At 51.1% G+C, this 22,501-nt stretch overlaps 1 protein-coding gene across 6 annotated transcripts in view; it reads right to left on the bottom strand.

The window, feature by feature from the left end:
• LOC140405379 (RNA-binding motif, single-stranded-interacting protein 2-like) overlaps nucleotides 1-22,501 on the bottom strand; it is a 326,884-nt gene that overhangs the window by 139,590 nt on the left and 164,793 nt on the right. For 4 of the 6 annotated variants that reach the window (XM_072493710.1, XM_072493706.1, XM_072493711.1 and 1 more), the window contains exon 2: nucleotides 5,580-5,746. In XM_072493710.1, coding sequence (XP_072349811.1) covers nucleotides 5,580-5,746 — 167 coding nt within the window. The remainder of the gene's footprint in view (nucleotides 1-5,579; nucleotides 5,747-22,501) is intronic. The other 2 variants (XM_072493707.1, XM_072493709.1) reach the window with 1 other exon arrangement.

Here is a 22,501-nt window from a genome sequence, read left to right as displayed (position 1 = left end):
ATAAGTACAGTGCAAGAGTTTAATTGTGTCAAGAAATGAACTGCAACGCCCTGAGCTATTCAATATGTCATTGAACGGAGTTCACACGGCCAATTGACTGCTTCTCTATCAGGAACCAATCGGCAGGCGTGCAAATTTATGAATGAATCTCCCTCGGTATCACAATCGCTGTGAACACTCCTCGTTAACCTCAGGGGGCTCGGAGGGACTGGTCGCTGGGCGGTTAGGGAAACTGAGAGCTGTGGAGAAGGGAAGAATGTGAGTGTCGAAAATCTTGAAGCAAAAGCATTTTGGAAATTCATAGCCATCAAATAAATCGGCAAGGGAGAGCCTTCTCAGCAGTGGCATGGTAAGGGGAGGAGCTCTCAATTCACGCATATACGGAAAAGTGCTCTCTTTGTTCCATCACTCAGGAAGCTTAAAACAACAATAATCAGGTCATTCTGAAAAATCCATGAAATGTTACCTTTTGTTTATTAGGTGTGTGCATGCAGCTGGTGGGCATGAGTGCCCCTCTCAATAGCAACAGTGGGTGTTGGGCTAGGAGGCGCATGCTTGTAATGTGCACCTCTGCAAATAAATGCGTATATGTGTGTAGAGTGGCTTCAGTTTTATCACTCGCTACCTGTCCTTCAGGAGTATAATATTGGCCACTGTACAAAGGTCAGCGTGGGAAGATCAGCAGAAGTCAAAAGGCTTTCCGTTTGTCTAGTAAGTCAGATTTGCCCACGGCGCTGCCCATGTTTGGGTCAATGAGCATGAGTTGGGCTTCTACACACAAAATGGCGACTGAATTGGGAAGGACGATTCAGTAACCGGCTCCACTGAAGTGCTCAGTGGCCAGAGCCTGCAACTACAGTGTGACGGTTGACATGGCAGAATTGAATGGGAAATGCCAGCACAGCGGCATACAGTGATGCCCAACTGACCTCATAGAATTCACAGTGCAGAAGGAGGCCATTTAGCCCATCAGGTCTGCACCAGCCCTTGGAAAGAGCGCCCCTATCCATGCCACACTTCCACCCTATCCCCGTAACCCCACCTAACCTTTTTTGGACTTTAAGGGCAATTTATCATGGCCAAACCACCTAACCTGCACATCTTTGGACTGTGGGAGGAAACCGGAGCACCCGGAGGAAACCCACGCAGACACGGGGAGAACTTAGCACGGGCAGCACGGTAGCACAGTAGATAGCACAGTTGCTTCACAGCGCCAGGATCCCAGGTTTGATTCCCCGCTGGGTAACTGTCTGTGCAGAGTCTGCACGTGCTAACTGTGCTAACCACTGTGCTACCGCACTGCCCATTCCTGCATCGGCAGGAAGATGTGGTAAATACTGACACAAAAGTGTGAATAGAAATCTCGACAAAGAAAGTGCGATTTTTTTGGACAGGAAATGTGGCATCTTATGCAATACTTTTTTTTTTAAACACTCTATTGATTTTATTTTACACAAAAATGCACACACACTTCTCAGGAATAGAAAGTGAAAGTGCTGAAAAAACTCAGCAGGTCTGAGAGCATCTGTGGGGGTTAACAAGTGTTAATGTTTCAGGTCAATGACCTTTTGTCAGTTCGGAGTGAAGTTGAGAGATGGAAGACATTTTAAAGAAGTACAGAGGGAGGGGAAGGGGAGAGGGGAGGTCGGCGATAGGCTGTGAGGCAAGTGACAGCTTCCAGCTCTGACAAAAACTACCAAATATAAACTTGGTTTATATTTCAGATTTCCAGCATCTGCAATATTTTGCCTCAGGCCATGGTTTCATTATGAACGAGGCCTAGGCACGACTACATAGTTCCACACGTTAAAAGCAGGGCCTTTCAACGATGGTCAGGGTCACCGGTTACTGAATCCTCCTTCCCAATTCAGTTGCCATTTTGTGTGTAAAAACGCAACTCGTACACATTGACCCAAGTGTGTTGGGTCTTGTGTGGAAGTGTCGGGGTGTGGGGAGATCGGGAATGACCTCCTCAGCGAATTTGATATCCTCTGAGGTTAAAGGGGCAGACTTGCAGGAGAGGATGCCACATTTCCGCTCTGTAACAACTCATGTTGATCAGGTAGATGGAAGAAGGAACTTGAATCCATTTAACCACTCCACACCACCCCTGACTTTGAAGGACTTGATACTGGGCCTTATATTCAGTCAATGGGAAGATTGCTCCATTCTGTGTCACGGCCACCCCTCAGTTGTCATACCCTCAAGAGTATTGACAGTCAGAGAGATCTAGGTTTACAGGTCACTGAAAGGGGCAACACAGGTGGAGAAGGTAGTCAAGAAGGCATACGGCATGCTTGCCTTCATTGGCCGGGGTATTGAGTATAAGAATTGGCAAGTCATGTTGCAGCTGTATAGAACCTTAGTTAGGCCACACTTGGAGTATAGTGTTCAATTCTGGTCGCCGCACTACCAGAAGGATGTGGAGGCTTTAGAGAGGGTGCAGAAGAGATTTCCCAGGATGTTGCCCGGTATGGAGGACATTAGCTATGAGGAGCGGTTGAATAAACTCGGTTTGTTCTCACTGGGACGACGGAGGTTGAGGGGCGACCTGATAGAGGTCTACAAAATTATGAGGGGCATAGGCAGAGTGGATAGTCAGAGGCTTTTTCCCAGGGTAGAGGGGTCAATTACTGGGGGGCATAGGTTTAAGGTGCGAGGGGCAAGGTTTAGAGGAGATGTACGAGGCAAGTTATTTACACAGAGGGTAGAAGAAGCCTGGAACTCGCTGTCGGAGGAGGTGGTGGAAGCAGGGACGATAGTGACATTTAAGGGGCATCTTGACAAATACATGAATAGGATGGGAATAGAGGGATACGGACCCCGGAAATGTAGAAGATTTTAGTTTAGACGGGCAGCATGGTCGGCATGGGCTTGGAGGGCCGAAGGGCCTGTTCCTGTGCTGTACTTTTTTGTTCTTGTTCTTTGTCATGGGCAGCCCTCAGTTTGACGAGCATGAAAATTAATTTGGAGGAAGACTATTCAGGGTGCCACCTGCGGTAAAGACGGTGAGACACTGGGGAAAAAATGGGCTGTCGTTCATGTAATCCACTGTTGTCACAGCACAAAATTTCAAACGGAAAACACACATACAAAACGCCAGCTGCTCTGCCTTGAAGCCGTCCTCGGTTTTCGCTGTCACTCACAGATCAGAATCTGTGATGTTGTCATTTAAGTGGCGTCTCTAACCCATCCCAGAAACTGTGGTCGATTACTCACAAGGAAAAAGGCACCTCCCTTTGTAACACACAGTCTCAGTTGCACAGCATAACTTGACGTGTGCAGGCAGCTCAGCACCTTCCAAGAGCAACCCCTACATTGTTAAAGGTCTGAAGGGGTAGTCAAACCATCAACCTCCGACATCCTGGAACTCTCCTCCTGAGGCCTTCCTTCAAAAGTCACCTCAAAGGCAGCCATTTTGTTTTAGGTGTCTTTTGTGCCTGTTCCCATGTCTCACCTAACGAACATTAAAAGTCCCTAACCACTGAAAGATTGCCTGCACTTTACAAGTCTACATACACTTCACCCCGATTGCTTGATTTACTCATAATTTGCAGCAAACAGAATAAAGGGAGGATCTCAAAAGTGTATGGGGAGGGGCCTAAGTAGGCCTTGAACCCTGCTCCCTCCACTGGCAGTTTTGCCCCATCTTTGCACTTGTCACGGCGGCTTGTGTTGCCAACTCAGGTTGACTGTGCTCCTGGAGATTTCATCACAGGACTGCCAACCACCCCACCCAGTTGAGCAGCTTTTAGTCCGCGGCTCCACTGTTTCTATAGCTGATGAACAGAAGTATTCAGCAAAAATCAAATAGCCCCACGCAATTCTTTTAATGCTTTGATGATTATTCTCCTGGGCTTTACTCATAGCAGAGTCCAGGAGGTGAATCCTTAACTCCCGAAGACTTTGGGGCAATCCTGCAGAGTTGGCAAGCCTCCCCTTTTCGCCTGCAGCTCTTCCGACTGGGAGGCCTGACTTTGGAGGCAACACATCTCCAAACGTGTTTTGAAGAGAATTTACATTCAGGATGATTTTGTTTTGTGTTAATTCAGGTCAGTTCGCCTTGTCTCATCAGGCAAACCACTCACTTTGCTCAAGCCTCTTGTCACAGCCGCAAGGAGAGAGCTTTCCTCACCAACTGGTTGTGCCTTACCAGGCCTGGAAGTGCTGGATGTTCATGGACACAGGAACATTGAGGGGGTTCCACTCCCTCTCACTGACAGCCCTCACTTCAGGTGAGCACATAGAGCCAGGCCCCAACACACAGAAGAAAAGACTAGAGAAGCAAAAATAAATAATTCCAATTAACTTTGAGGTTATTTTAAGAACATTTTTAAATGGGATCAGGAGGCCTTTTGGGCCTCCCGGGAACCTCCGGCAATCAATAAGAGCCTGGCAGATTTCAAACCTCAGGCAGACCTTCCTGCACTGTCCTTTGATTCACTTGGTTGTAATGATGTGTATAATCCAAGTATAATAAAGGGTTAACAAGATGATGTTCATGTATATCAACACTAGATGGCATCTTATAAAAGGCTGCATCTCTAAGCATTCTGGGAGAGGCTGTTGGAGAAGTTGATGAAGAAGGATAGTGTGAGATTAAGGGTTAAGTTAGAGTGTAGGCTGTATTAGAGAGAGATAATTAATTACTGTAACATAGATTCAATACTATTATTTTGTTAGCTGTTACTCAGTAGAGTGTGCAAACCATTTCAAGTAGTGTAAAATAAACTAGCTTTGGTTTAAACATATAGTTTTATGTTCTTTGTAAACACTATGACTTTGGCTATCTTGGAGAACAATACAAGGAACATAACATTGGTGTCCAAAAATTTAGTCAATCTCACTCTTGAATTTCAATGAGATCACCTCTCGTTCTTCCAAACTCCAGAGAAGATAGGCCCGTTCTCCTCAATCGGGTAACACCGCACGTAAAGCTGACACCACCTTGTCGAACTTGAGGGGACCAGGTCAGAGAATCAGTGTGACCCTCAAAGGACACGGTCAGTCTAATGCTCTACGGTAGTGACCAATACCGCAATCTCAGCGCGTTGCGTTGCACACATGGAGAACACCGCTGGCCCCACAACTTTGCCTTGGCGCATTTTCCGGCGCTATTGCTGCTACTGAGACACTCTCAGTATCACGTTGCTCCAACAGCAAAACAAAGCGACCTCGGCTCGACAACATCTCCACGTTTCCCCTTCTGAGGCCACGTGTGACCAGAACTGGCGGCGTCTCCGTGAAAGCCCCGAATTACTGGCTTGTCGAACACCCTTTCATCACCCTCAACGTTATATCAAGGTCTCATATTCTGAGCCCACCGCTCGAGTTGTTGGTGGTGACAGGGGTAATTGTGTAATCAGAGGCAAATTGGACCTTTAACCAAGGTCCCATTGGTCAGAGGCTTGAATATTGCAACATTATGAGTGATTTATTCAGTCAATTAGCATTACAATCAGCAAACAGGATGTTCTAGGTCTCCAGCAATCATAGTAATTTTCCTTTCATTGCCGCAAAGGAGTTATTCAGCTCCCCTCGAAACCCAAGAGGTCATTTAAAGCAGAGGTGGTACTTACGGTTGGCAGAGCATGACAAGGTCTTGGTCAGTTGTGCCAGGGTGAAGCCCACGGATGTACAGGTTGGTTTTACTGAGCTGTTCCCCTCCAATGCTGCTGCTGTTGCTGCTGCTGTTGGTGCTGGGACTGGGCGGAGCCATCTGCTGAGCGGTTGGGGCATAGGGCTGCTGAGGAAACAAAAATCTGATTCTATTACCAGCTACAGGCCAGGGAAGTTCAAAAACAAACGTCCATCAACTTTGAAGTATTATGTGCCACGCTGTCTTTGAACACCACCTGGTCCCTGACAGGAGGAGGTGGGGCAGGCAGCATGGGCTGGGGTGTGTTTCCATCACATGTGGGGGCAACATGGTGGCACAGTGGTTAGCACTGTTGCCTCACAGCTCCAGGGACCCGGATTCAATTCCGACCTTGGGTCACTGCCTGTGTGGAGTCTGCACGTTCTCCCCGGGTCTGCGTGGGTTTCCTCAAGGTACTCCGGTTTCCTCCCACAGTCCAAAGATGTACAGGTTAGGTGGATTGGCCATGTTAAATTGTCCTTAGTGTCCAAAGATGTGCAGGTTAGGTGGATTGGCCATGCTAAATTGTCCCTTAGTGTCCAAAGATGTGCAGGTTAGGTGGATTGGCCATGTTAAATTGTCCCTCAGTGTCCAAAGATGTGCAGGTTAGGTGGATTGGCCATGTTAAATTGCCCTTAGTGTCCAAAGATGTGCAGGTTAGGTGGATTGGCCATGTTAAATTGTCCTTAGTGTCCAAAGATGTGTAGGTTAGGTGGATTGGCCATGTTAAATTGTCCCTCAGTGTCCAAAGATGTGCAGGTTAGGTGGATTGGCCATGTTAAATTGCCCCTTAGTGTCCAAAGATGTGCAGGTAAGGTGGATTGGCCGTGATAAATTGTCCCTTAGTGTCCAAAGATGTGCAGGTAAGGTGGATTGGCCGTGATAAATTGCCCCTTAGTGTCCAAATATGTGGTTAGGGGGATTGGCCATCATAAATTGCCCCTTAGGTGTCCAAAGATGTGCAGTGTTGCGGGGATGAGGCGGCGAAGTAGGCCTAGGTGAGGTGCTATTTTGGAGGATCGATGCAGAATAGATGGACCGAATGGCTGCCTTCTGCACTGCAGGGATTCTATGGGGCTTTGGGTTATGTGGAAAACCTCGCTGAACATTTCACCTCAGCATTTGGGACCAAGACTGATTGATGACTATAAATGATACGTTAATGATATTGTTCAGGTGTACAGCTGAAGGGCATTGTTTAGTGAAGTGCCGAGATAACTTATAAAGAGGGACTGACAGCCCCACTTCTGAGGTTACTTTCATGAGTCGGTATCCCTGGAGTAGGGGTACATGGTGTCCACTGTCACACTTGAGGCCTTCCATGTTTGGTGGACACCGTGGGGAGCTGGGGGGCATCATTAGCTCCCAAAATTACATTTTCCTTTAATTATGTACAGTTTCTTTAAAATTCTGATTTTGCTGCAGTGCCCTTCATGGGGTCTCATTGGCTTTTTCAAATTGGTTAACTTTGGCTTTACCAATACTCAAAAGAGAATCGAACGGTGATAGGCGAGTGAGTAGGCCGCAGGAGTGACCGTTCTTCATCTCAATGGGCCACAAGATTGAAATCAGAATTGTTCACGAACTGTGACCCCATGAATAAGATGAAATACAATTAATACACGCCGAATATTTCATAACGAGTTATAGAAAATGCTTCATCATTTATATATATATTTTTGTTTTGTTCTTTTTTTTCCAATAAATTTTACAGAACCCAATTCATTTTTTCCAAATAAAGGGCAATTTAGCGTGGTCAATCCACCTACCCTGCACATCTTTGGGTTGTGGGGGCGAAACCCAAGGAAACACGGGGAGAATGTGCAAACCCCACACGGACAGTGATCCAGAGCCGGGATCGAACCTGGGATCTCGGCACCGTGAGGCAGCAGTGCTAACCTACTGCGCCACCGTGCTGCCCTCATCATTTATATATTAATAGAACTCTCATCAACTTCAAATGGTGAAAACAATAGAAATATTTCCACTTTGGACGCGCCTCTCACACTCAATGTTGTGAGCAATCAGCACACACCTCACTTCACTTGTCCTCACTTTACGTGTGAATCACTTCAGTCACACCGGGAGGAAAAAAAACTACACGGGCGGAAATCAGCGGAATGTGGCGACCCTGCGCGTGGGCAACGGTCAAGAAAATGTCTCGTGGGCCCCACTCAGAACCCAGGTGGGCCGCATGTGGCTCCCGGGTCAGAGGTTACCCACTGGTATGGAGAGAAACTCTCCCCTTTAAGGAGCTGCTGATTAATTAGTTTGATTATTAATTCATTTGTTTATTTCACTGTATAAAGAAAGTGACCTTCTGCCCCTCTTCTATGGCAATGATCTGGCCTGGTGTTCCTAAAGCGGGAGTATGTGGTGTCCACTGGTATGCTGGAGGCTTTCCGTGATTGGTTGGCACTGCGGCGACTGGAGTGCATCGGACATTTTTATTCAGTTTAGCCAAGTTTCCTTTCACACTTTGTCCTTTTGTTACAGTTGCCCCTTTGAGGGTCTGCTTTCTGGTTAATTAGGGTTTTTTTTCATCATTGTTGTTCTGAAGTGGTGGATTGGCCATGCTAAATTGCCCCTTAGTGTCCCTTAGGTGGGGTTACGGGCATAGGGTCAGCCTAGGTGAGGTGCTCTTTCAGAGGGTCGGTGCAGACTCAATGGGCTGGATGGCCTCCTTCTGCACTGTAGGGATTCTATGATTCCATGAGAAAGAGCGACACTAGGTTGGCAGGAAGGAGAGAGACATGTAAGGCAGCACCTTCCAAACCCACAACCTCTACCATTTAGAAGGACAAGGGTAGCAGATACCTGGGAACCCCACCACAAGGAGGTTCCCCTCCAAGCCCCAAACCATCCTGACTTGGAAATACATCCCTATTCCTGCAGTGTCGTTGGGTCAAAACCCTGGAACTCCCTAATAGCACAGTGGGTGTACCTACACCACATGGTGTACACCGCAGTTCAAGGCGGCAGCTCACCACCACCTTCTCAAGGTACAATTAGGGATGGGCAATAAATGCCGGCCTAGCCAGCGACACACACATCCCGTGAAAGGATAATATAAGGAATTCTGTAAATAAAAGAACAGGAATTGCATCTGGTTTTACACTTTGCCATATGTCTTGGGATCCATTTATCAATGATTTCTTTTTAAATTTAGAGTACCCCAGTATTTTTTTTTTCCAATTAAGGGGCAATTTAGGGTGGCCAATCCACCCACCCTGCACATCTTTGGGTTGTGGGGGCGAAACCCACGCAGACACGGGGAGAATGTGCAAACTCCACACAGACAGTGATCCAGGGCCGGGATCGAACCCGGGTCCTCAGCGCCGTGAGACAGCAGTGCTAACCACTGCACCATCGTGCCACCCACCATTTATCAATGATGGCAGGTTTCAAAGGAGTACACAGAATTGAAACAGGCCATTCGGCCCATCCAGTCTATTTTTCCTTCATTTGTTCATGGGCATCGTTGGCTGGGTCAGCATTTGTTGCCCATCCCTCATTGCCCTTGAACTGGACGTAAAAATTAAATGAAAATCGCTTATTGTCACGAGTAGGCTTCAATGAAGTTACTGTGAAAAGCCCCTTGTCGCCACATTCCGGCGCCTGTTCGGGGAGGCCGGTACGGGAATTGCTCGGCCATTTCAGAGCGGCAGCTAAAAGTCAACCACATTGCTGTGGGTCTGGAGTCACATGTAGGCCAGACCGGGTAAGGACGGCAGATTTCCTTCCCTAAAGAGGCATTAGTGAACCAGATGGGTTTTTATGACGATTACGATAGTCATTATCAGACTTTTAATTCCAGATTTTTATTGAATTCAAATTTCACCATCTGCCATGCTGGGATTCGAACTCGGGTTCCCAGAACATGACCCTGGGTTTCTGGATTACTGGTCCACTGACAATACCACTATTTTGTGGTAAGTAAACAAAATAAAATAAACTGAGGAAAATGAACTTTCACCAGCTGCTGGTGGGATTTGAACCCCCAATTCCCAGAGCATTGGTTTGAGCTCCTCTATTATTAGTTCAGTGACAATACCACTATACCCCACCTCCCTCCCAATCACACCTGATCAGAATACCCTTTTCTTCCTTTCCCCCTCATGTGTTTATCTGCCTTTCCCTTAAACGTATCTCTACTAGTCGCCTCGACCACCCCTTTGTGGGAGTGAGTTCCACATTCTCTGCACTCTCTGAGTAAAGACGTTTCTCCGAAATTCCCTGTCGGATTTATCAATGACAATCGTATATTTATAGCCCCAAGTTGTGGACTTCTCACAGGCTGATCTGGCCGAACCCTTTCATAATCTGTCAGGGTCTCTTCAAGTTTAATTAAAGAAAGTCCATTTTCAGGCTCCCTGCTCACAAACTGTCTCAAATGATCTGCTTTAAAGTCACCAGAAATTCAAATATCTGATTGAATCAAAATGTCCAAGATTTTCCACTGAAGGATCCCTGAGGAAGGGTTGCCTTGGTGACAAATCTCACAGCTCATGGGCGGGATTCTCCGATCGCCGACGCTGAAATCGCGTTCGGCGATCGGGTGGAGAATCCCCGGTTACGCCGGAATCTGGGGCGGCGCGTGTTTCCGATGTTGCGCCCCCTGAAAAATGGCGTACTCGGGGCGTATGCCGCATGCTGTGGGGACGGCCTCAGGATGTCACCTAATGCCGAGTCCCCGACGGCGTCGTTCGGGTTTGCTCACACCGCTCGGGGACCTCGTGTGGCGGCTGCGGACCGAGTCCAGCACCGCCACAGTTGGGGGAAGCTGTTCCGCTGGCAGGGGGGGGCTTCGTCGGGGGTGGTCTGCGGGTGGCGAGGCTGGTCACAGGGGGCAGTTTTTGGCAGGCCGTGTCCGCGCGCGGGCGGCGCCATGCCGCAAGCCGCTGCCGTGCGCAGCCACGAACCCGGCCATTCTCCAGCTGCATCTGCAGGTGCTTTATGCTGCACGGCTATGAGCCCCCCCACCGGGCAGAGCATCAGCGCGGGGGCAGCGCCAACTGTCTGGTCGTAACGGTTCCTGCGGACATAGCCGCAGGATCGGAGAATCCAGCCCCATATCTCCCCCATTTTGAGGGCGGCACGGTAGCACAGTGGTTAGCACTGGTGCCTCACAGCGCCAGGGTCCCAGGTTCGATTCCGGCTTGGGTCACTGTCTGTGGGGAGTCTGCACGTTCTCCCCGTGTCTGCGTGGGTTTCCTCCGGGTGCTCCGGTTTCCTCCCACAAATCCCGAGAGACGTGCTGTTGGGTGAATTGGACATTCTGAATTCTCCCTCTGTGACCCGAGCAGGCATCGGAATGTGGCGACGAGGGGATTCTCACAGTAACTTTGTTGCAGTGTTAATGTAAGCCTACTGGTGACAATAATAAAGATTATTATTATGCTGTCACAGGAGGAAGTTTGCAAAAAATTCAGATCAGGAAACAAATCCGAATCGCCGGCCATAACAAATGATTTCTTCAAATCAAGTGGTCAGGTGTGATGGGAGTTCACATCATGACTCCCGCTACCATTCAAATCATTCTTTCCGCTTCTCTTGCGCTGACAGCTGTGGTTCAATGGGTAGCGAGCTCATCTCAAAGTCAAACGGGTGGGGGGGGGGGGGTTCAAATGCTGCTCCAGGAACCGGAGCAGGAAATCCAGGCTGATGCAGTGCTGAGGGAGTGCAGCGCCGTCAGAGGCGCAGTCTCGCAGATGAAGCATCAGACCAAGACCCTGTCTCCCCTTTCAGGGGGACATCAAAAACCGCCTGGCACTATTTTGAGACAGGGAATTCTCCTTGTCAATACTGATCTCTCAATCAACATCACAAAAGAAAAAAGTCGCAACGGCAAAACTTTGCGAATGCTGGAAATTGGAACGGGCGCGCGCTCGCGCCTCTGAAAAGTGGCTCATTCTCGTGGCACAAGCCTTGACAATGAGTGTCAGCTGTCGTCAGATGGCTGCCAGAGGTCTCCTGCTGATTGGATTTCCTGTGCACGCTGGACAATGGCGAACACGCCACCTTTTTGGTGGATTGTACCGAGTATCGACCTGGATAGGGGAGTGGGATGAAATGAAGTGAAGGCTGTCGACTGTTTCTCCAGCACTCTGTCAAAAGCTCCTGGGAAAAGTTGCGCAAAGCCTGCAAGGCATTTCTGAGAAGCTTACAACATGTTAACGGTGTCGTGCTTTCAGTTCCCCTCACGCGCGCATCACAGAATCACGTGACGGGGGCATCGCATCCTGTGCCGGCCTTGAATGTGTTTCCCAATCGTGAAATGTTTGTGTGTGACAACTGAGACAGAGAGGGCTCTCCTCCTTCCCGCCCACCCTAATGGCTCCCTTTGCTCGCTGGTTCGTCCCGCGACATTGTTTTACGGATGTAGATCGCCCTTCAGCACCTCGCTCAAGTGATACTTCTTTGCGTGGAGTGAGACAGTGAGTGCCAGCAGGCAATTTGACTATATTAAACATCACAGCCCCCCCCACCCAAAAAAAAAAGTAGGCTAAGCCATGCGGCTCAACAGACAGAAATGTTGTCGAAGCTTTTTATCTTGACTCATCAGGCCAAATTTCGCAACTAGTATAAATGGTTGTTTGAGGGACGTCGATGGGTGGAGGGGAGTGCGGGGGGGGGGGGTGGGGGGGCGCGGGTGAGAGGGTGGATGGGGCAACCATCAAGAAAATATGCTGAGAATAGGCAGCATTCGTTGGAGGATTATCAGTCGCGCAACTCTGCGCTGGCGGTGAGCGAGGGTCCCTCGTACCGTGAAGACGGAGGCGGGAATGCACGGGGTGAAGTGGACACTGCTGTACACAGGGGCGTTGCTAGGCGGCCCTGTGCAGGTTCACTGAAAGGGCACCTGTTGCACGCTGAGGGCATCACTACAGCCAAAAGGAAATTGCCTTCTCGGTTGCCTTCATTGAACCTGCCTCCACTACACTCTCAGAGATCCACTCCACATCCTAACCACTCACTGTATGAAAATGCATGATTACTTGTATATTAGTGGACATTAACTGGGGATTCACTCGTGCTCCTATTAATAAGAACAGACTGAAACTGGTTATTGGGTGAGGAGGTACCTGTTTGTAACGTGTATCTCTGCAAATAAACGCTACGAAAAATGTGTAAAGACTGGTGCCAGTTCTATCCTTCACCACCTGGCTTTCTGGTAAATAACACTGTATACTGAAACAAGATAACACTTCTATAACCGCTCAATGTCATTCACTCATGCCATCGCCTCTTATCGTTTAGTCATAGCATTTTAGAATCATACAGCTTTACAGCACAGAAAGAGGCTCTTCGGCCCATCGAGTCTGCGGCGGCCATTAAACACCTATCTAGTCTAATCTAATTGTAATCGATTATTTGGCTCTTCCTTACGATGATAACCATTTTCACGTCTGGAGGAGGCGGAGCAGACACCAGATTAAGTCGCTAGTTATTTTAGTTTCATTGCTCAGTCAAACTGTACCGTTGCTTGGGATTCTCTCACAAGAGTTCTATGTTCTAAGAGCGCCAATTCTGGTTGGATGCATTCCTGAAGCTCTCATCACTTGACTTACTCACCAGTCCAATCCTTGCAGCAGGATAAGCAAGTTACAAAGTGTAACCAAAGAGTTTCCAGTATTGAGAGTACATGTGTGTGTGTTTATATCTAGGGAGGGCAGATGTGATATTGCCGCGAAGGTCAAACGGGCTGATCGCAATTGTGAGCAATGGCCACTTGGATGAGGTATCCTCCAGGGCAGCAACTTGCATTTATAGACTGCCCTTCACCACATCAGGAGGTGGCACCAAAATCCGAGGGTTCCCTAGTGCTTACGAAACCCCCCACGTCAACAAGGCTCATTGGGCCAATCAGAGGGGCAAAGGAGAAAAGCAGCACAACAAAAACACCACAAACAATTTGGTGTGGAGCCCAACAGCTGTGCTTGCGTGCACAGGATCCACGAGGATCTGCTCGAATCGCTGGCCTGGACTTTGAAAAGAACACGACGGCACAGTGGTTAGCACCGCTGCCTCACAGAGCCAGGGACCCGGGTTCGATTCCACCTCGGGTGACTTTGTGTGTGGAGTTTTCAGTTTGAGCTAGATGGGGTTACGGGGGTAGGGCAGGGGAGTGGGCCCGAGTTAGGGTTGCTCTTTCAGAGGGTCGGTGCAGACTCAATGGGCCGAATGGCCTCCTTCAGCACTCTACGGGTTCTATGGTTAACAGAGACCCATCAGAGACGTTGGAAAAGCCTGAATATATGAGTCATTGACTGCCTGCAGGGGGTGGCGGGGGTAATTGTTTCATTGTTACTTGGTTTGGGCCTAGCTCACGTTTGGATCTATACGTCCTGCCGCTGTCAACAGGGATTTCCATTGTTTGCACCCTCCGCCGCTGGGAAAACTCCGGTGGGTGGGGGGCCTCACCACCGGCGGGAACGACCGGGAAATCCCACCAGATTGTTTTTTCAATTGATTTGAGGGACGAATGAAGAGGCGACATTGGGGCGGAGAGGGTTAGGAAGGGAAATCCGAGTGTCGAAATCGAGGCTATTAATGGGCTCATGTGACAATTCTCTGCCTGCTATTTTAATACTGCTGATAACATCTTTACTATGATAGTAAAAAGTAAAGTAGCCACAGTCCCAGATGACCATCGGTCTGTTTTCCCCTTTGAGGGGAGGCAACTGACTGGTGGTGATTTAACCCAGAGTGCTGCTTGCAGCGCCGCCCGTGGATACGGGGCCCTGCACTTCCGGTCGGCAGTCCGCGCATGCGCACGGTGGCGGCCACCCCAAGCGACATGGCGGACTCGCACCGCAGAGCGGCCCCAAGGATATAGCCGCCTCCCCCCCCCCCCCCCCGAGATCACGTGCCCGTGGATCGGTGGCCCCCGATCGCTAGCCTGGCCGTCCGTGAGGCCCACCCCTCCCCCCGGTGAAGGAACCCCCCCCGCCCACCACCCACCGACTCCGCAGCCGCCACGCCAAGTTTCCGACAGGCAAAACGTGGTTACAACCACGTCGTCGGGAACTCGGACAGTTTCCGTCGGAGAATCGCCGCGGGGGCCTCTGTCAATGGCCCCCCCCCCCCCCCCCCGCCACATAGACCGCGCGCGTGCGATTCTCCGGGAGCCGGAGAATCGCGGGAGCGGCGTCAGACCGGATTTCGGGGTGGACGCCCATTCTCCGCCCCCGCGCCGATCGCGATTTCGGCGCGGAGAATCCCGTCCCTTGTCTGAAGACAGTTCCCATCGTAATGAAGTCTGAGCTGGAACAGCACGGCTGCCTCACGGCGCCGAGGACCCCGGTTCGATCCAGGTCACTGCCCGTGTGGAGTTTGCACATTCTCCCCGTGTCTGCCTGGATCTCGCCCCCACAACCCCAAGATGTGCAGGGCAGGTGGATTGGCCACGCTAAATTTGCCCCTTAAATTGGGAGGAAAAAAAGAAATGGGTACTTGAAACTTTTTTTTAAAAAGGTGATTGAAAGAAGTCCCACTTCAGAATTTGATGGCCAAGGAAGATGTGTTGACAACATGGCCAAAACAGATTGATTAACAGATCTTTCCACAACACCTGATGACAGGGGGTAAGAGTGGGAGTTTCCTGGCCAGTTATACTGCAGAACGCAACAGCAAACCACTGCAGTACTTTGCCAAACATAATCATGGACCAATCCAATGGAGGTCCATGGTTACCCATGCTCTCTTAGGACAGGGTAGCTGAAGGAAGAGGAGATCAAGAGGTGGACACCTTGGAATGGAGGAACGGAAGAGGAAAATGCAAGACCGTGAGGTGTGGAGAGATGAGCAGAGGACTTGTCCCGAGGCAGATCATTACCATTACCTAGTTAAGCTTGCAAACCACAAATTAACACGATTGGAATGGCCCTGGGTGATTCAAAGAGCACAGATATAAATCAGCCTTAGCAAGAAGCAGAATTGAACGACAATACGACGAGACAGGGATTATACAAACAGCACCGTGAGCATCCTGGCTTGCTGAAGATAAAGCCCGCCATTCATTCGGAGATGTGACTAGGTGCACATTGCACCCTCAGGCTGGGGTGGCAGGTGAACGAGGCAGCCCCTGAGAATCCGAAATCAGGCTGAAGAATCCAGGGTTAATACTGGGAGTCAATTATGAATGCAGGACACAGGACAAAGGTTCAAGCTCAGTAGTCGACCTTGTGTGGAGTTCACAGTTGTATAAAAAAAATCCTCACTCAGCGACAAAGCGTCTGACATAGTTCAAAGGACAAGGCAAACATTTTTCACCAATCAACCACACCGCTCTTCAAACAGACAAACAGATGCTCCTAAAAACAACATGGACACTACTCCCCTGGGCCCCGGGCTGAAAACAAAATCACACTGAATGCAGATTTTCTAACAGTTGAAGGAGAAATACTTTGTGAGGGCATGGGGAAACAGCAGGAGAGTGGGATTAAACTGGACTCCTCTTTGCAAGAGCTGGCAGACACTCTGATGGGCCGAATCACCACCTCCTGTGCTGTCGGTTCTGTCAAAGCTGTTAAATTATCAAAGTAATCTGGCCTGAAGATCTCTATGGTACCGTCGTAACTGACACCTCTCACAGTTTGTTACTCAAGGCTAACATGTGGAAACACTGCCTGGACTCCCAGCCCAGGGCCCCACCCCCCCCCCGCCGAGAGTCTGAATACTCGCAGCTGTGATAAACGCCACAGTCGAATATCCTGGCGCCATTTGCAATCGAGACACATGCGGGAGTGCAGTGCCAGGAGGCAGGGGCTCCACAGCGAGCGTCAGGCAGCAAAAATGTGGAGCAGAATTGGGACCAAGTACAATTAATTCCAAAGAGCATCAAGCTGAGTGACTATCAAACAGCTCCTCAAAGTCATCTGAAGCTGCCAGGTGTGTTTGTGCTCTGGCACACAGTCCGAGCAAGGATCTTTCAGGAGAAAAACATGTTGATCCATTTCCTATCCTTGAGGATGAGAGGTAATTAGTACAAAATGCACAGATGGCAAAAAGACTTGAAATGGATAACAGGCTTACTTCGCCAAATCAACAAAAAAACAACCGCTGTGACGCGCGATTCCCACCGCAGTGACGCTGTACCCCGAGACTGTCACCGCTGTGAGGCTGTACCCTGAGACTCCCACCGCAGTGACGCTGTAACCAGAGACTCCCACCGCAGTGACGCTGTACCCCGAGACTCCCACCGCAGTCATGCTGTACCCCGAGACTGTCACCGCTGTGAGGCTGTACCCTGAGACTCCCACCGCAGTGACGCTGTAACCAGAGACTCCCATCGCAGTGACGCTGTACCCCGAGACTCCCACCGCAGTCATGCTGTACCCAGAGACTGTCACCGCAGTGACGCTGTACCCCGAGACTCCCACCACTGTGATGCTGTACCCCGAGACTGTCACCGCAGTGACGCTGTACCCCGAGATGGTCACCGCAGTGACGCTGTACCCAGAGACTGTCACCGCAGTGACGCTGCACCCCGAGACTGTCACCGCAGTGACACTGTACCCCAAGACTCTCACCGCCGTGACGCTGTACCCCGTGACTGTCACCGCAGTGACGCTGTACCCCGAGACTGTCACCGCTGTGACGCTGCACCCCGAGACTGTCACCGCTGTGACGCTGCACCCCGAGACTGTCACCGCTGTGACGCTGCACCCCGAGACTGTCACCCCAGTGACACTGTACCCCGAGACTGTCACCGCAGTAACACTGTACCCCGAGACTGTCACCCCAGTGACGCTGTACCCCGAGACTGTCACCGCAGTGTCGCTGTACACAGAGACTGTCACTGCAGTGACGCTGTACACCGAGACTCCCACCGCAGTGACGCTGTACCCCAAGACTCCCACCGCAGTAACACTGTACCCCGAGACTGTCACCCCAGTGACACTGTACCCCGAGACTGTCACCGCAGTGACGCTGTACCCCGAGACTGTCACCGCAGTGACGCTGCACCCCGAGACTGTCACCCCAGTGACACTGTACCCCGAGACTGTCACCGCAGTGACGCTGTACCCAGAGACTGTCACCGCTGTGCCGCTGTACCCCGAGACTGTCACCGCAGTGACGCTGTCCCCAGAGACTGTCACCGCAGTGATGCTGTACCCAGAGACTCCCACCGCAGTGACGCTGTACCCCGAGACTGTTACTACTGTGAGGCTGTACCCCGAGACTGTCACCGCAGTGACGCTGTACCCAGAGATTCCCACCGCAGTGACGCTGTACCCCGAGACTGTTACTACTGTGAGGCTGTACCCCGAGTCTGTCACCACAGTGACGCTGCATCCCGAGACTTCCACCGCAGTGACGCTGTACCCCAAAACTGTTACTACTGTGAGGCTGTACCCCGAGACTGTCACCACAGTGACGCTGTACCCCGAGACTGTCACCGCAGTGACGCTGTCCCCAGAGACTGTCACCGCAGTGATGCTGTACCCCGAGACTCCCACCGCAGTGACGCTGTACCCCGAGACTGTTACTACTGTGAGGCTGTACCCAGAGACTGTCACCGCAGTGACGCTTTACCCCGAGATTCCCACCGCAGTGACGCTGTACCCCGAGACTGTTACTACTGTGAGGCTGTACCCCGAGACTGTCACCACAGTGACGCTGCACCCCGAGACTGTCACCGCAGTGACACTGTACCCCGAGACTCTCACCGCCGTGACGCTGTACCCCGTGACTGTCACCGCAGTGACGCTGTACCCCGAGACTGTCACCGCTGTGACGCTGCACCCCGAGACTGTCACCGCTGTGACGCTGCACCCCGAGACTGTCACCCCAGTGACACTGTACCCCGAGACTGTCACCGCAGTGACGCTGTACCCCGAGACTGTCACCGCTGTGACGCTGCACCCCGAGACTGTCACCGCTGTGACGCTGCACCCAGAGACTGTCACCCCAGTGACACTGTACCCCGAGACTGTCACCGCAGTAACACTGTACCCCGAGACTGTCACCCCAGTGACGCTGTACCCCGAGACTGTCACCGCAGTGTCGCTGTACACCGAGACTGTCACTGCAGTGACGCTGTACACCGAGACTCCCACCGCAGTGACGCTGTACCCCAAGACTCCCACCGCAGTAACACTGTACCCCGAGACTGTCACCCCAGTGACACTGTACCCCGAGACTGTCACCGCAGTGACGCTGTACCCTGAGACTGTCACCGCAGTGACGCTGCACCCCGAGACTGTCACCCCAGTGACACTGTACCCCGAGACTGTCACCGCAGTGACGCTGTACCCCGAGACTGTCACCGCAGTGACGCTGTACCCAGAGACTGTCACCGCTGTGCCGCTGTACCCCGAGACTGTCACCGCAGTGACGCTGTCCCCAGAGACTGTCACCGCAGTGATGCTGTACCCCGAGACTCCCACCGCAGTGACGCTGTACCCCGAGACTGTTACTACTGTGAGGCTGTACCCCGAGACTGTCACCGCAGTGACGCTGTACCCAGAGATTCCCACCGCAGTGACGCTGTACCCCGAGACTGTTACTACTGTGAGGCTGTACCCCGAGTCTGTCACCACAGTGACGCTGCATCCCGAGACTTCCACCGCAGTGACGCTGTACCCCAAAACTGTTACTACTGTGAGGCTGTACCCCGAGACTGTCACCACAGTGACGCTGTACCCCGAGACTGTCACCGCAGTGACGCTGTCCCCAGAGACTGTCACCGCAGTGATGCTGTACCCCGAGACTCCCACCGCAGTGACGCTGTACCCCGAGACTGTTACTACTGTGAGGCTGTACCCAGAGACTGTCACCGCAGTGACGCTGTACCCCGAGATTCCCACCGCAGTGACGCTGTACCCCGAGACTGTTACTACTGTGAGGCTGTACCCCGAGACTGTCACCACAGTGACGCTGCATCCCGAGACTGTCACCGCAGTGACGCTGTACCCCGAGATTCCCACCGCAGTGACGCTGTACCCCGAGACTGTTACTACTGTGAGGCTGTACCCCGAGACTTCCACCGCAGTGACGCTGTACCCCGGGACTGTTCACCGCAGTGACGCTGCCCCCAGAGACTGTCACCGCAGTGCCGCTGTACCCAGAGACTGTCACCGCAGTGACGCTGTACCCAGAGACTGTCACCGCAGTGACGCTGTACCCCGAGACTGTCACCGCTGTGACGCTGTACCGAGACTGTCACCGCAGTGACGCTGCACCCCGAGACTGTCACCGCAGTGACACTGTACCCCGAGACTCTCACCGCAGTGACACTGTACCCTGAGACTGTCACCGCAGTGACGCTGTACCCCGAGACTGTCACCACAGTGACGCTGCACCCCGATAACTGTCACTGCAGTAATGCTGTACCCCAAAACATTCACCGCAGTGGCGCCACTGGAGAAGGTGATGGTGAGCTGCCTTCTTGAACCGCTGCAGTCCCTGTGGTGTAGGTGCACCCACAGTGCTGTTAGGGAGGGAGTTCCAGGATTTTGACCCAGCGACAGTGAAGGAACGGTGATATATTCCCAAGTCAGGATGGTGAGTGACTCGGAGGGGAACCTCCAGGTGGTGGGGTTCCCAGGTATCTGCTGCTCTTGTCCTTCTAGATGGTAGAGGTCGTGGGTTTGGAAGGTGCTGCCTAAGGAGATTGGCGAGTTACTGCAGTGCATCTTGTAGATCAGGGTTTTTCAAAGTGCGGGTCACGACTTGCGGGTGGGCCGCTGGCGGATGTCGGGGGGGTTGCGGAGTCATCGGCCGCGCTATTCCCACTGTGTTCCTGATCGTGGGAAATGCGCCCATTGGCCGCTACCAGGTTCTACATTGAGAATGGCAACTGGTGCTTGTGAAGGACAGCTCATGCCAGAGCCATTTTACCCAAAGTCTCTGGTGAAAGAATGAATGGAATTACCCCGCCCCAGGATCGAGCCCCGGGGCCTCTGGCAGCGTCATGGTCTTTTGACGAGGACAGGCAGGGTTTGCGCGCCGCAGTGGGTGCTAAAAATAGCGACAAGGTGCAGGGCACGACATCGCTTGAGGGTGCAGCAAGTGAAGTATTTGGGCGTGTTTGGTGTGTAAACAAGGAGTGTGTGCTCAGGCTGGGAGCAACAAACGGCGAGATAGAGACGCACTCTGAAGTACTTGACTTGAGAGACTGAGACGGCGAGTTGAGAATTTACCGCCTCTTCGTGCTGCCAAGTGTCATTCGGACCGCCGGCCAACTGATCTGGCGGCACGCAGCTGCTCCCTCAGGGTTAAGGTGTGGAAACCCTGCCATCGGCCCGTTTCCGATCGCCGCCCAGTGATGCTGATGCAAGCGCCGAGCTGACAAGTGAGAATCTGGACAGGTTCCGCTGTGACAAAACCCATGGTCGAATAGCCCGGCGGCACTTGCTGCCGAGACTCATGCAGGAGTGAGGTGCCAGGAGGCTCAGAACAAGGCTCCTGGTGGAGGCAGTGGTATAGTGGTAACGTCACCGGACTAGTAATCCAGAGGCCCAAGCTTTGGAGACACAGGTTCAAACCCCACCACAGTAGCCGGGGGAATTCAACTTCAATGAATAATTCTGGAATCGCTTATCTAGTTCATTATGTCCCTTTAGGGAAGGAGACCTGCCATCCTTACCTGGTCTGGCCTACGCATGACACCCAATTAACTCTCAACTACCCTGTGAAATGGCCGAGGAAGCCACTCAGTTGCATCAAACCGCTACAAAGTCTAAAAGGAATTAAACCAGGTGGACCACCGGAAACGACAACGGCAAACCCAGCTCCATCGACCCGACAAAGCCCTCCTTACTTACACCTGGGGGCTCGTGCCAAAGTTGGGAGAGCTGTCTCACAGACTCGTCAAGCAACAGCCTGACAGTCATACTTCATCAAAGCAAAAGAGAAAGCCTATAATGTGGCAAAGAGTAGTGGGAAGTCAGAAGATTGGGAAGGCTACAAAAACAAACAGAGGGTAACAAAGAGAGAAATAAGGAAAGAGAGGATCAACTATGAAGGTAGGCTAGCCAGTAACATTAGGAATGATAGTAAAAGTTTCTTTAAATACATTAAAAACAAACGGGAGGCAAAAGTTGACATTGGGCCGTTCCAAAATGACGCTGGTAATTTTGTGATGGGAGACAAGGAAATAGCTGAGGAACTAAATAAGTACTTTGCGTCAGTCTTCACAGTAGAAGACATGAGTAATATCCCACCAATTCCGGAGAGTCAGGGGGCAGAGTTGAATATGGTAGCCATCACAAAGGAGAAAGTGCTAGAGAAACTAAGAGGTCTAAAAATTGATAAATCTCCGGGCCCAGATGGACTACATCCTAGAGTTCTAAAGGAGATAGCTGAAGAAATAGTGGAGGCGTTAGTTATGATCTTTCAAAAGTCACTGGAGTCCGGGAAAGTCCCAGAGGATTGGAAAATCGCTGTTGTAACCCCCCTGTTCAAGAAGGGAACAAGGAAAAAGATGGAAAATTATAGGCCAATTAGCCTAACCTCGGTTGTTGGCAAGATTCTAGAATCCATTGTTAAGGCTGAGATTTCTAAATTCTTGGAAGTGCAGGGTCAGATTAGGACAAGTCAGCATGGATTTAGTAAGGGGAGGTCGTGCCTGACAAACCTGTTAGAGTTCTTTGAAGAGATAACAAATAGGTTAGACCAAGGTGAGCCAATGGATGTTATCTATCTTGACTTCCAAAAGGCCTTTGATAAGGTGCCTCACGGGAGACTGCTGAGTAAAATAAGGGCCCATGGTATTCGAGGCAAGGTACTAACATGGATTGACGATTGGCTGTCAGGCAGAAGGCAGAGAGTTGGGATAAAAGGTTCTTTTTCGGAATGGCAACCGGTGACGAGTGGTGTCCCGCAGGGTTCAGTGTTGGGGCCACAGCTGTTCTC

The sequence above is a fragment of the Scyliorhinus torazame genome, chromosome X (assembly GCF_047496885.1).
Source record: "Scyliorhinus torazame isolate Kashiwa2021f chromosome X, sScyTor2.1, whole genome shotgun sequence".
NCBI classification, from domain to species: Eukaryota; Metazoa; Chordata; class Chondrichthyes; order Carcharhiniformes; family Scyliorhinidae; genus Scyliorhinus; species Scyliorhinus torazame.
This window is presented reverse-complemented; position numbering and strand designations above follow the sequence as displayed.